Consider the following 15,144-nt stretch of genomic DNA (forward strand, 5'->3'; position numbering starts at 1 on the left):
AACATATTATATTCTCAGCCATGCAAGGCTATCTAAGGTACGCTTCAGCATCAAGTCCAACTGCAATAAATTGTAATTTATGAATAAATAATGAGATAAACAAATAGTTGATAAACATAATATCTTTAAATTTTCCTAAATTATAATCAGTTTCGTATTTCTCCACATCCCCAAGGGAGACGGGAGTTGCTAGGGAGGGGCGGAGTAATTCCATCTGATAGGATGCCCCAAGGGTGAAAGACTCCTCCTGAAAATCTGGGCTGCATGCCCCAAGGGTGAAGGGATTGAGTTCAGTAATCTGGGCTAACTTGAGAGTTGGTTTCAAGCACCCTAGACAGCCAAGCCCTCTTTTGGGAAAAGGGACGGATTGGTTTAAGTTTAGGCATGGTTTCAATGGCATCACAAGTTATATTACGATATTTTGCATTTGAAAATGTTGATGATTATGTGCTTACTATATGCCTGATGTGCCTTCAACCTGTTTGCTCCATTGTATATGTATGTTTTGTATGAATGCTTATGAGATTGCTTAATGTTTCCAACATGATTACATCATGCACCTTTCTAATGTATGTTTCTTGTATTCCTACTACGTGTATTCATAGATTGCTTCATGTCTAATATGTTTTTCAACATGCATGCCTTGTGTCTTTATGTGTTGCTTCATAACTGATATGTTTTCAGCATGTCCACTCCAAGTGTGTCTTTCTCATATGTGCTTTATACCCTATGTATGTTTGTGTGTTGTTTCTTATCTTGTGTGTATACTTCATGCCTCAATGTATTGGTATGGTACTTTGTATTTTATGTGAATGCTCTATCTATGCTCCATGCCTTATGTATATTACCTTGTCTTTACTTGTGTGCTATTTCATACTTCATGTATATACTTATGGATTTGTCCTACCTATGTTTTTAAGTGAATTGCGTTATGCTTTAAGTTTATTCACGTGCCTTATGTATGCTTCTCTTAAATATATATACTCTTCATAATATGTGGATAATGATGTATTCACTGTGTCTTCAATATGTTTGCTCCATTGTATGTGTACATGTATAATTGTATTGTACAATTATGTGATCACTCCATGATTGTCTTTCTTATGAATGCCTTGTACCTTAGATGCATTTGCGTATTGCATCAGGTCTTATATATCTTATAGTGCATATTTCATGCCTTAACTAGTGCATATTACTTTGTGCTTTACGTGGATCCTCCATGCCATGCATCTATGCTCCATGTTACTGGTGCACTCATTTAAGTGCCTTATACTTCACGTGTATTCATTGTGCTTCAAGCGTATTCGTTTGTATGCTTTGTACTTCAAGTGCATATTTCTTTCCTCAAGGTATATTCATTTCTATGCTATGCTCAGGTGCTATGTACACGGTTCTTCATGCTTTGTGGATTCATGAACACTTTATGCTCTATGTGTTGCTTAGCGAATATGTGCTACATGTATGCTTCATAACTTATGTAAACCCCTGCTTATGCACTACATGATTCATGTGTTACTTGTATTTCACTTGTATATTGCATACCTATATTGTATTCACCATGCTTCACACCTTGTGTATATTCATGTGTATACTCCATGTCTGATATAGATTCTTCTTGCCTTGTATGCTTTGGATTTGCACCTTATGTGTTCTCTTATGTATGACTGAGGTCTTATGTAGTCATGTGTATTTCTAATGTATTGGGTTTGTACAAGGAGTGTTTATACATGCTTTGCACCTCCATGTGATGTGTACGCTTTATATCTTGTGTATTATGGATATTTCTATAGGTATTACTTTGTCTATGCATCAAGACTTCCATGTATACTTCAAACTTTGCATGCATTTAAATGACTTCGTGCGTATTACTTGCTTTACACCCATTTCGTGTTTAACATGAATTTACTTGTTTACATACCTTATGAATGATTCATGCCTTAAGTGTACCCTTGTGTATGATTCATGTGTATTTTCATGTATTCTTAATACATGTATTGTGTGTGTACTTCATATATGCTTCATACCTTTACCTATGTATCCCTTGTGTTTTTATTGGGGGATGACTCGGTTTGAGAAAAGTGTCAATAGCTTGAGGACAAGCAATTTCGGGAAGGGCGGACTGTTATGTCCCCACCAATGGCACTAGACCAAACAGTAAACAAATCTTAATTACAAGCTTGAAATTGTCTTACAATATGTAAGACTTCACAGTTTCCCCTTGATCGTTAATTACGGTGCTAGCAACGATGAAATTAAAGGTTTATGTTATGAGAGCAAGATTACTAAGAGGAAATGCAGAGGGTGTTTGTTTAGAATAAACAACAATTAATAGACTCTCGCTGATGTCATTTGATTCAAGGGAAAAGAAAAGTCAATATTCAAAGATGAATTAACTAGCAAGGGTTATTCATATAGAAGCAGCGATTGGCAATGATCAGTTTTCAAAGCAATGTATTAAGACCAGTTCTTATCATGCTGGCCGATTCAGAATTCAATTCATATTAATATAACTAGCCAAGATAATTAAGTACAATGTGCTAAGAGAAGTGAAGTATATTCTATCAAAGATACATATCCTTAAGAGGATGGGATTTGATTATAGCTAGTAATGATTTTCTAAGAGGTGCAATTTGGAGAAGATTTGCAAGTGAAGGAATACAATTAACAAATAAGACATGCCTCTTCAGTTAAGTGTCTATTCAAAAGGATATGATCCTTAGATGTAAAGATATATAGAGATTGGAACATGGGATGGAATATATAGGTATGGTTCATGAAGAGCATAAAAGGGCACAGCCTGAAGGAAAGAAAGACAGGAAGATAATTATATATATATTGGAACAGATATAGCATGTGTTAGATCAGATAAGGAGTGATATAATAAGTATGGTGTGGAAGAGGAAGATCTAATGTACATACACCAGCCAATGTGTATATAAATTATAAAGAGAATAAATCATTCAAAGACAGATTTACAAAAGGGATACATATGATGGGGGACCACTGATCAGAACACATCAGAATAGTATTAAGCGACGGCGTAGCATCCTTGACCTTGATGGTATGCGTGGGGATATACTTTTACTATATGAAATCCAATAATGTTTCCATGCAGAGGTTAATATTAATGAAAATATTAACATAGAGAGCACTATATTTAATAAGGATATCAAGACAGTGGCAGACCAGATCTGACATGTGTCACATCTGTCTGCCAATACCAGCCACTAAACACATTACGAATTAGGATTGTTTTAAGTAGTAATAGTATTAGTAATAATATAAAAAAAATACTAGGAAATCCATAAATAATTGGTAATACTATTTAATTCATTTATTTATACATACATATATATATATATATATATATATATATACTCAAATCAGAATAAGAGTAATATAATGATTGTAGATATAGATATTGATAATAATAGATATTAATATAATAGTTATGGTTACATAATACTTTTAGAAATTACTCTGTAATCTCACGTAATAATTCATACAAATAATAATTAATAAATGCGTAAAGGATTTATATGAATCAGAATAAGATTGATTATTTAATGTGGTAAGTTAGCAAGTAATTGATAGACTAAAGAAAGATCGAATATCACAGATTTGACTCATGTGAGATAGACTTGACTCTTAATCAAGTTAGTATAAGTCATTAGTATTTGAAAATAGATTAATTTTGGTTAAATTAAACCAAACCCGAGTAGGGGACATTACACAATCATACATATATGAATGTAATTGGGAAGGGATCTATTGATATTGGAGATGGCACCTTCAATGATGTGTGTGTGTAACTCACTTGACAAATAATCTTCTTTCCATCTATCAAATCACTCATAGTGCATGAAGGAATATTGTGGAGTTCACTCTTGGTTCAGTCATCATTAAAGACTTGGAGAGTAGAGTTATCATTGCTATTGGGGTGTGTTGATGTGTATTTTGTACACGACCAAATACAGAATAAAATACCTAAAGGTACCTTATCCTCTCTTGAGCAAAGTTTCCCGACTGCTAAAGATCTCACCGAAGGATCAGTCGAGGCAACTCCAAGGTTCTTGTATGTAGGTTATCTACTCGTGGATAAGCTCTCTGTGGTATGATATGATTTTGTTGGAATCACAAGGGGACTTACACTTCATGACTGAACGTCTGATTCGCTTTGAATATTACTGGAACACAGGATTTCACTAGTCGAGATTTTGAAAAAAAAGGAAACAGATGAGGGCGAGGAAAGGATCTAATTCTGACACTAAGAATGTAGGAGCAATGAATAACCTTTGATGAAATTCTAACTAAGTCTTGTTTTGACATCCCAGGACCATCTCCACAAGGTTAGTGCGATCTTCGGAGGAAAACTTTATGATGTTCAGATCATCGCTACAGGCATAGACACCATCAAGCTGATGCATATCAGTGAAGAAGCGACAATTGAAGTTAAGCTTAAACTGAATGATTTCAGTTGACTACACAAGGCAAGTTTGCAATCAATAAACTGCTAGTAATATGGATATACGAATTTCACCATCAATCAAACACATTTCTTCCACTCATCTAATAACATGAAATCAAATATGAGAAGTATAGAGACCATGCAAATTGTTGAATCGACCCATAGATTTCACCATTTCTTCAATGAAGTTTTACAAGTCTTTTACAACAACATCTTGGCAACAATCTTTGCCTTCTCTTTCTATTCTACTTTAATTGCTATTCTATCAACTGACTATTCACTATTTCTAACTATTCACCTTCTAACTACTGACTAACTATTAGCCTTTACAAATGAGGAGCCAAGGCTTATATAGCGCCCTCAATACAATTCATTGGCTTACATCAATTTGAGATCAATGGCCGAGATTTTACAATGAAAACCCTAATTAGGGTTTGTTACAACAAACTCAATTCTGGCCAATGAAATAATTGCATTATTTGGACACGTGTCTTCTCTGGAATCTTCGACCAATGGATAACCGGGGTAGGTACATCGAAGTTTGTGTCATCCTCGACGAGTCAGGTACATTGAATCTAGACACGCTGAGGTGGACCAATCCAATTGGAGGAATGATGACTGGGACACTACCTTGTCTGACACTTGGTTGATGTTCAATTTGGTGATGCTGAGAAGCTAACTTTAATTAACTCTTGCTTCAACCCCCTTAGTCTTTGATGAGCAGGATCGATGGTGTACCTTTCCTTGAAATGCTGGACTGGAAGAGGTCGTCCTTGATGATGCTGGACCGGAGAAGGTCATCCTTGCCCTGGCCTGGTCTTTTTTCATCTGCACAACAAACCAAAAGATGATTAAGGTCATATAACATCGCATTTTCCACCATAAATCATCAACAAGAAGATATAAAAAAAATAAAGCTTGCTCAAGATTCTCCCCAGGGACAGGCCCTATAAGAAGTTCGCCCTAGACCCTTTGGAAGGGTCAGGAGTGAAATTTGCTATTTTGCCCAATTTAGACCTCTCTTCAACATTATTTCAGTATTAGCTCCTCACCTAGCCCCAACAAGGTGAAAAATAGTAGTTTCAAAGGATTTCGCCCTGGACCCTTTGGAAGGGTCAGGAGCGAATTTTGCATTTTTGGACAAATTCCATCATGTCTCTACTCCAAAATGCCTTCCAAGGCAAGCATACACTATCCTTCTCCTCACCAAAGGCTAGGAATCCACAACTTGACCTTCCTCATGGGCAAACTAGGTGATTTTGGGAATTTCGCTCTGGACCCTTTGGAAGGGTCAGGAGCGAAATCCACTCTTTAGCTCAAAATCCTTACCTCTTGGACTCAAAACCTATTGAAACACATGCCTATGGCCATCTTTAGGTCCAATTTGCCTTGATCATCGTCTTGGCTTAGCTCAAACTTGAAGGAAACGGGACATTTTGTGAATTTCGCCTTGGACCCTTTGGAAGGGTCAGGAGCGATTTTCATCATTTGGCTCAATTCCTTCAAACTTGATAATTATTGGCAATTTGAAGTTATTCCTAAGGCCTTCTTTGATCTTGATCCACACTAGATTTGGCATAAAATTGAGGGTAAAGATAGGTTTTGCACAATTTCGCCCTGGACCCTTTGGAAGGGTCAGGAGCAAAATTCTTCCTCTAGCCCAAAATCATCATTTTTGGAGACAACAATCAATTCAAGGGCAATCTCAAGGGAATCCCTCACCTTAGTCTAGGCATGGCTTGGCACAAATTTTGGAGAAAATGATGGGTTTTAGGAGTTTCGCTTTGGACCCTTTGGAAGGGTCAAGAGTGAAAATCTTGTTTTAGGCTCATTCCTCCATCATTTCAACTTGAATCCACCTTAAAAGGCAAGAAAACACTTCTCCTCGCCCATCCAAGCTACAAAAACCCAAGTGTGACTTGACTTTGCTAGGAAAATAAGGGATTTTAGGAATTTCGCTCTGGACCCTTTGGAAGGGTCAGGAGCGAATTTCCTATTTTGAGCTTGTTTTGACTACTCCATTACCTCAATCCAATATTCAAAGGCAAGAACACATCAAAGTCCTTCTAACCATGCAATAAAACTCAAGAATTTGACCATCTCCAATAAGAAAATATGAGTTTCCAAGAATTTCGCTCTGGACCTTTTGGAAGGGTCAGGAGCGAAATTCACCCTCTTGGCTAAAATCCTTCATTTTTCAATGCTTTCAAACATTTCCAAAGGCCAAACATGTCCATTCTTCCTTTCAAGATACCTGGCAAATCAACAAGGAAGGGAATGAGGTCTAAGAAGATTTTCGCTCTGGACCCTTTGGAAGGGCCAGGAGCGAAAATCATGATTTGGGCTTGTTTGTTCAATTTTCAAACTTTCAATCTCATTTGGGAGCAAACATAGATCATTATTCATCTAAGGAGCAAGGTTTCAAGCTAAAACAAGGGAGCAAATGAAGTATATAATGAATTTCGCTCTGGACCCTTTGGAAGGGTCGGGAGCGAAATTCATCTCCTAGGCAAAAACTTGATTTTCTAAAGCATCCCACTCCCTCTCAAGGCAAGAACATACTAATTCCTCCTTCATCATGCCAACGCCTAGCCAAAACAAGGAAGAAAACAAGAGATATAAGGATTTTCGCTCTGGACCCTTTGGAAGGGTCAGGAGCGAAAATCATGTTTTGACCTTGATTCTTGATTTTTCAAACTCTAATCTTCCTTGGGAGGCAAACATAGACTACTTTCCTTTCATTTCCACCTTGGTCCTCACTTTGGCTAAAAGAAAAATGAGTGTTTTCAAGAATTTCGCTCTGGACCCTTTGGAAGGGTCAGGAGCGAAATTCCTAATCTTGGCCAAAATCCTTCACATTTTCATATCCCATCACCTCAAAACTAGAACGTTGGTCTAAACAAGGGAGAAAATGAGGTTTTCAAGAATTTCGCTCTAGACCCTTTGGAAGGGTCAGGAATGAAATTCCTACTTTAGGCTAATTTCCATCATTTTGTCACCTCAAATCTCCTCTCAAAGACAAATGTGCATCAAAACCTTCCCATCACGCCCCAGAAGTCAACAAACTTGGTCATGTCAAAAGAGCAAAGTGGAGAAAAATGAATTTCGCTCTGGACCCTTTGGAAGGGTCAGGAGCGAAAATCATCCTTGGGCTCAAATCTTGACTTCATTTTCACATTTCCTCATTCAAACAAGCGTTTTTACCTTCATTCAAGCCAAGGAATGCATTAGTTCTAGGTTTTGGTCAGAGTAGAATGTCTTATGGAGAATTTCGCTCTGGACCCTTTGGAAGGGTCAGGAGCGAAATTTGACATTTTGGTCTCTCCGTCAAGATCATTTTATGGAATATAACATTTAAGTATAAGTGTTATATTCCATATATACTGTCAGGATGTTTGAGAGTGGTTTTGGACCTCCAGGGGTTATATTGCAAAATCTAGTTTTTGGAGGATAGTTCAGTTTTCCAGACAATCAAATTTCAGGATCAGGACATTCCAGACAGCCAAATTTCAGGATCAGGTCATTCAAGACTTAGCCAAATTTCAGGGCATTTGAAGATCAAGCCCTAAGGAAGACTTTCAAAGAAACCCTAATTTTGGGGCCCCAAAGACTCACCTCGGCTCAAGCAGAACCTGCCATCCTAGTGATCCCCCTGGCGACACTCGAAAAGCAAAGGCTAACAGACAAAACCCTAGAAACCCAAAAAACAAACCCCAGAAAGCAAAAAAGCAGGGGTCCCCATTTGCAATGGGGCGATGTGTGAATACGTCACAACAGGGTGGTGGATCATGCATCTCGTTTGTACTCCTTTTCAGATTTTGTTCCTATTGATGACTTTGATTCTTCCGATGATGATCACACTTCTATTGTGGATTCCAATATCAAGGAGAACTTTGGTTACTTGAACTTGGGTGTTCTCACATGTGATTCAATTCTTGAGCCTTGCATTTCGTCTCCTCCTATTGACATCACATTTACTGTGGCTCCTGATGATGCTTGTGTTGCTATAATTTTGGCTTCTTATGATTCAATGCAGCAAGATATACATTGTCTTCAATCTACAATTCCTTGGCATGATTACTTGACAGACATTGCAAGTTTGTTTGTGGAGTCCTACATTGCAGATTTGGGAGACATCATTGATGATATTCAACTTCTCTTTGATGGAGATGATGCTTCTTCAGTTGTTCTGAGGGAGCACTTTGACCCTCTTGTCCATTCTCTATGATCATTCTTCCGAGTTTGATGTGATTGTGGATACTTATGTACAACATTTGGAGGTCTTTTTATCTTTAGATGAGACACTTGAGTCTTTGAATCATCCTCTGCATTCATCTTCACTAGATCCTGGATTGTCTTTTTCAGTAGTGTAGCCTAGCACACCTGATTTGGAAGGGGCAACTTTCAGCATCGACATGGGGACACTTGAGCAACTATCAGAGACTCTATACATCTTGAGTTTTCATCCTACATCTTCCTTTCAGGATTGGGGATACTTCATTCAAACACCATTGGTTTGTTTCTTCCTAAGGGGAAGAAACTGGCTACCATTGGTGCACATTCTACATTGAAGGGGGGCTACTTGGTCTCTCTTCTTCTCGCTTATGGGGGGCACTTTTCCTTCAAATGGGGTTTTGTCCTTCTCATTCTTCTTTGAGAGTTCTTTTGTATTGTCATATATCTTTTGGGGGGGAGTTTTTACCCACTAGGTTTTCTTCCTTCCTCAGTTGTGAGAGATAGCACTGCATTTGTACATGGATACCTAACATGGCTTAGTAGTTGGGACCCATCTTGCATTGTTATCTCTTCTATACATTCTCCCTAAGTTGCACTTAAGGGGGGGTGTTGGTATAATTAAAGTATTTTACCTTGTTTATTTCTCACCTAGGTCCTAATTACACTTCAGCTTACTTATGGAATTATATAGGAGTAGTTGGAACATTTCCTCTTTCGGTGGACTTATCATGTTATTACTTTATGATATCTACTTATAGTGGTTGTACTTTTCCACTTTTGGTGGGTGATCCACCTTTTGTAGTGTTATCATGTCGTGAGATAATGACATTTGTCATTATCCCATTCACTCCACCTTGGCTATATAACCAAAGGGTCTCCTATGTACATTTGTCTAATACATTTTCTATTGCATCATTGATAAGAATACAATTTAAACTTGTCACATTTATTCTTTGTAGTTAGTGTGCTTTCCATTGGGCCTCTAGATTTTGGGTGGCTACCTTCATGGCCAATCCTTACAATTATCAATTATCATCAAAATTTTGTATTCAATATTATATTTTTTGTGCAAATTATGATTAGATACATACATCCATACATGCATGCATCCACCGACCCACACACACACACACACTTGAATTACCCATGTAACCTAAAGCATCATTGAGAACATTAGCATCAATTCTCGAATTTGAAGAAGTTTGTGTAAAGAATACAGGTCCTCACATTGTCTCTTCATCATATCATATTCATTGTTATTTGTCGTGTAACCATTATCATGTTCATTAACAACTTCTTCTAAAATCAACCTCACTTGCAGCTTCATCTTCTTTTTGTGAAATTTCCTTTATGACAACACACTCTATATAATGCATTTGGCACACCTCACACGACAACCATGGATCATTACATGCTAAAATTTGATTTTCAGCATCTTCATTCGTGTCTTTTGGAAAAAGATCAATTGTGGATGAAATGCTCCACAATAAAAGGACAGATACACTAGCTCATTAAGCCTCAAATTCTAACAGATTTCCCTTAATGGCTCTACAAATCTAGTGTTATATACACAAATAGACCCATCATTTTTTATTTGAACACAATATATTCAAATCAATATCATCACCAACTGATAAATGAAAATAGTTTCAAGTTCTTCCTAGGATGAATAGTGCGGTCCCAGAAGCTAATATATCAATCCCTTGCATGTAATGTCCCTTTTTATTAAATGCACTAGATTTGCCCTAAAACTAAATTTCCAAGGAAGTAGGAGATGGAATAGGGTTACATACCAACTTCGATCACCCAAATTGAGGTCCTACAAACATGTTAGATAATCATTGTAAACATAATTAAACAAGTTTTTGTTAGAAATGGTAAGCAAAACATAGATCTCGTTACTAGGGTTTTGGAACATTAACTTGATTATAAGATAGGCATATTTTAATGATGGATCTCAACCATAGGGAAGCTAAGATAAATAGTATGTTAGGGAGCATGAATGTTCCTCTACCCTAGGCTCAAGAGCGGATATCCAATCCTTCTTGGCCTCAAGCGGCAATTCAGTCACTAGCACGAGGTGGCATACCTAGTGAGGATTCTCATAGTTGTTCCCCTCACCATCCTTCATTTATCTTCCCCTATGATCTATATTTCTTAATCTCATGGCCAATCATGGCAGATGGTATTCTATTAGTGCATAGAGTTTCATATAGCAAATTGGAGTTAGCGACATCTTTTACCAATTATGGGACACGATAGATCCTGCATATTTTGATCTGTTCTCTTGTTCTTCCCTATGCTCTAAGTTGAATGATCTTTTCTTTATACTTTACTGGTGAAAGAGTCACCGCCTTTCGTAGGGATTGAGGTACCACCTTTCATAAGAAAGGAGTCACCACTTTTCATTGCTGCCTTTGAGAATAATATATTATCCTCCAAACTGATCTCCCTTGGATCCCTTCCTCAAATGAACCTTCTTCCCTTTATCTCTCAATGCCAGGGAGAGGTCACACCTCTTCATCATGTATGCCTTTTGGCAAGAGACACACCCTTTCAAAATTAGCACCCTTTTGAAAGAGTGCAGCCACTTCCTTATCTACTTCTATTCCTTTTCTTCTTCCATTAATCTGTCCATGATTTAAAATGCTCCCTTCTTCCTTTTTCTCTCCTCCCCCTCTCAAATGAGGTTCTCTTCTCCCTTTTATATCTCATGTTTGAGGGAGTTAATAATTTTTATTTCATGTCTTTTGACCATTCATTAACTTAATTATATTCTTTTATATTTTTATTTTTATTTTATTTTTATTCTATTTGTATTTTAATTTTATTATTATTATTTATTATTAAATTATATTTCAAAGTGCGGACATTAAATTGCATCATCGCTTCACGACCACCTCATAATCTTTCATTATATTCATGAAAGCATGGAGATGCATGCGACCTGGTGTTAACTCATTCCTAGGAAATTGGGTTAATTGGTTTCTAATCTCAATTGGTATGGGATTAGAAAGTTGGGTATTCTAGTGAAATCTAACTGTTTATTTATATCAACAACAAAGGGTAGCCTCAAAGATTGACATTACTTAAAGGATGTTATGTATAAAATAATCCTGGTTAACAAATCCAAGTCTGCAAAACCCTTGGCTGGCCAACTATGGTTGAACATTTTGGGCTTGTAGGCAAGCATATTGAGTTGTCGATAGAGCAATATGCCACACACAACACACATATATGGATAGACACACATAATATATATCAATGAAAGATCAAGACTTTTGACAAAAAGAGGAGAGCATTTATGTACTTGATCCTCCATCCCGAGGAGGTGATCCACCCCCTTGAACATCAAACAATCTAGTATTCAATCCATAATCAAGCCAATATTCTTAAAATTGATCTATGAAGTTTGTAATCCTACAAACTAAGTTGCCAGCTCAGATTTGGTGCTTTGTCGATTTTTGTTTCTTGGTTTAAAGGACAACTAGGTTTGGTTGTAGTTTGTACTATAGTTTGGGGAACACTTTATCCTATTCAGTATCTAGATAGAAGGTAGGTCAAGTTGGGGATCACTTATGTCGTAAGTGTTAGTACCCAAAGCTTTATAAGGGTTGTTGTCCGCTTCTCATCACCAACTCATTTACCACCAATCTTATAGATAGACCACCTAAATAATACAACCCCCCACCCCCCACTTTCACTCATAGGTTGATCACAAAAATATTTGCTAGGCTGTGCACTATATATTGAGCTAACTGATGTTCAGGAAGGTTGATCACCTCCGCAGGATGAATAGAAATGTGCATAAATGATTTTCCCCTTTGTCCTCCTTTTGTCAGACTCCTCAACTAAAGGGGGAGAGCATTAATGCACTGACCATTCATCCTGGGGAGGTGATCCAACCTTCTGAGTATAAATCAGTCCAGTATTCAGTTCACAATCCAGCCAGTATTCTTATGAACAATCTATAAGTAAAAGCAGGGAAGTGGATTATTTAGATGGACTATCTATAAGATTGGTGGTAAAATAAGCGGTGGTTAGTTTCTGATGGTGTTAAACGAGATGGTTGTAAAGCTTGGGGCCCTTACACACAAGACACTAGCAATCTCCAAACTTGACAATGGTTCTGTCCAAGGACCCAATAGGACAAATCATCCCCCGGACTTTAGTACAGTTGAACCCAGCTGTACTTAACTTGGGAAACAAAAAATGACCACTGAACCTGAACTGGCAAATTTGTTTCTAGAGTTACAAATTATAATAAGGCAAAACATCCTATATCTCCATACATCCTGTACTGTTTTTAATATTTATTATCAAAATGCAAGTGAAAATAAAATCTTAATCCAAAGCATCAAAATATTTAAAACAGCTACAGAGAAGATATATAGTTTCACAGTTTCACCTCATGCCATTAGGTGGTTTTTGAAATATCTCTCGCTGATATTCTGTAGACATGGAACCATGTAATGGCAACAACAAATATTTTTCGGGATCTCCCAGAAGTATGTTTCCCTTAAGCTTCTCCAGCAATTTACTAATTTCATCCCACCCTGTGAGAAATACAAGAATGGCCCCCTCTCCTTCGTGGCGACAGATGTATTCTATAGAAGCTTCAACCTGAAAGAGGCAGACAGTCAATATAACTCATCAATACATTAGTCAAGTTGATAAATGTACCAGCAATGTGTGAGCTGCATGAAATATGTGGTATATGAACTGCTTGGAAAAATATTCAGTAATTAGTGATAACCTGACCTCTATGCATGTTGGTCTAAGAACTACACAATCACAACACTCTCTCAGAACTAATTGTTGAGGACAAAAAGAAACAAGCATGGGAAAAACTCAAGAGACACGTGCATCTGAAAATGCAATGATTGAAGAAAAGTGTTAGTCTGAAGTTATGGCAAAGGAGTACCTAACATGAATGTCATAATACATAAATTTTTACATCAAGTTTGATTTTTGTCATTTGTCACTATATTTTTCTCATTTTTTGTCTTCATTTTATTATAAGCCTTATCCTATTCCCATCATGCATCCTTGTAAAATTATTGTTGCATTGACCTATATGGTCATATTAGATTTCAATTCTAACTTTCTGTGCTGATCCTTTTGTTGATTGTAAATTGGCAAACCTGGTTTATCTGAATTTTTCATTAGCAATTATGCAATCTTACCATGAGATTTTAAGGGCTTTCCACCAGGTTTTCCTTACTATCTGAGGTATCTATGGTGTAAGACATGGAATAGATGAGGATTTGACCTTTTACTATTTAGTCATGCAATAAACAGATCCGTCCATTGTACACAGACAAACTTATCAAGCTTTCCATGCACTGAATCTACACAGATGGTTCACACTTCGCTATCTTCTTATTCTATAAATGGAGTTATATCTACTTCACTTTGTTGAGCCGCCATTCAGTGATTATTTCCAGCTTATAAATTTCAGTATATTTTAATGTAAAGAAACTTGATAATTGAAAATACTCATTATTGCATTGCAATACATAATTGCTTTGCGATTGTTTTAGAGTTTGTCTTCAAGATTAATTTTCAGAATTGTCCATTTTAACCCAGTTATATCTGCACTAAAAATGCAGGTTTGTTCCTATATTCTGGGCAGGAGCAGCAAACATAACAATTCCAAGCTATTTAGGGTTTGTCATCTACCACCTTTTATACATGAATTTCGTTTTCCTTGATTAATCTAATAAACTTAAGGCTTTCTTGGAATCTCTCTATGTGAAATTACCTAGACAAACTTTGGTCATGGATCCTAGCATTCCTTTATATTAAATTTCAATGTTTGGCACAAATAATTGTCCATAAAATTTTGTCTTTGACCACATGAACCATACAAAACCTTTGTTTTCCCACCAACCAAATCATATAAACAATAAAAAATGTGTTGCTTCCACCAAGTAGACCATCATCATATTCTTGTTAACATTTGTTGGTTTCAGTTTCAGTGGTTCTAAAGAATTTATGATTCAATGTGCAATGATATGCAAAACCAATTCAAAGTGCTCTTCACGGTGTTTGCCAAAACAATATTTAAAGGAAAACAATAGAGTTTATTAACACCGCAGAAGGTGTATATGTCAAATTCATGGCTTTTACCTTTCTAAAGATGTAATGTCCCATTTGAATTTTTAAAATGCTAGATGGAAATTTTTATAATATCCAATCAAGTTTAATTTCTAATTTCTATCCAATACTGTATACACCAGAAACTATACTTTTTTCAAATGGTATTTCTGATAATTAATTAAATTTGCACAATTACATATCTCTTCTAAAGATAGCAATCAGATTTACTAATAAAAAGAAAATGCTATTTATTAACTCAAAATTTTAATGATGTCTACTAGACAATCAGTCAACTTGGCACAAAAGTGATTTCTGCATGAAATCACTCTTGAGAAATT

General features: G+C 36.6%; 1 protein-coding gene across 1 annotated transcript in view; it reads right to left on the reverse strand.

Moving 5' to 3' along the window:
• Positions 1-15,144, reverse strand: part of LOC131051274 (DExH-box ATP-dependent RNA helicase DExH1) — a 108,981-nt gene that overhangs the window by 15,958 nt on the left and 77,879 nt on the right. The window contains exon 10 of the mRNA XM_057985706.2: positions 13,113-13,327. Within this exon, the coding sequence (XP_057841689.1) occupies positions 13,113-13,327 (215 nt within the window). The remainder of the gene's footprint in view (positions 1-13,112; positions 13,328-15,144) is intronic.

This window comes from Cryptomeria japonica, chromosome 9 (assembly GCF_030272615.1).
Source record: "Cryptomeria japonica chromosome 9, Sugi_1.0, whole genome shotgun sequence".
In the NCBI taxonomy this organism is placed as follows: Eukaryota; Viridiplantae; Streptophyta; class Pinopsida; order Cupressales; family Cupressaceae; genus Cryptomeria; species Cryptomeria japonica.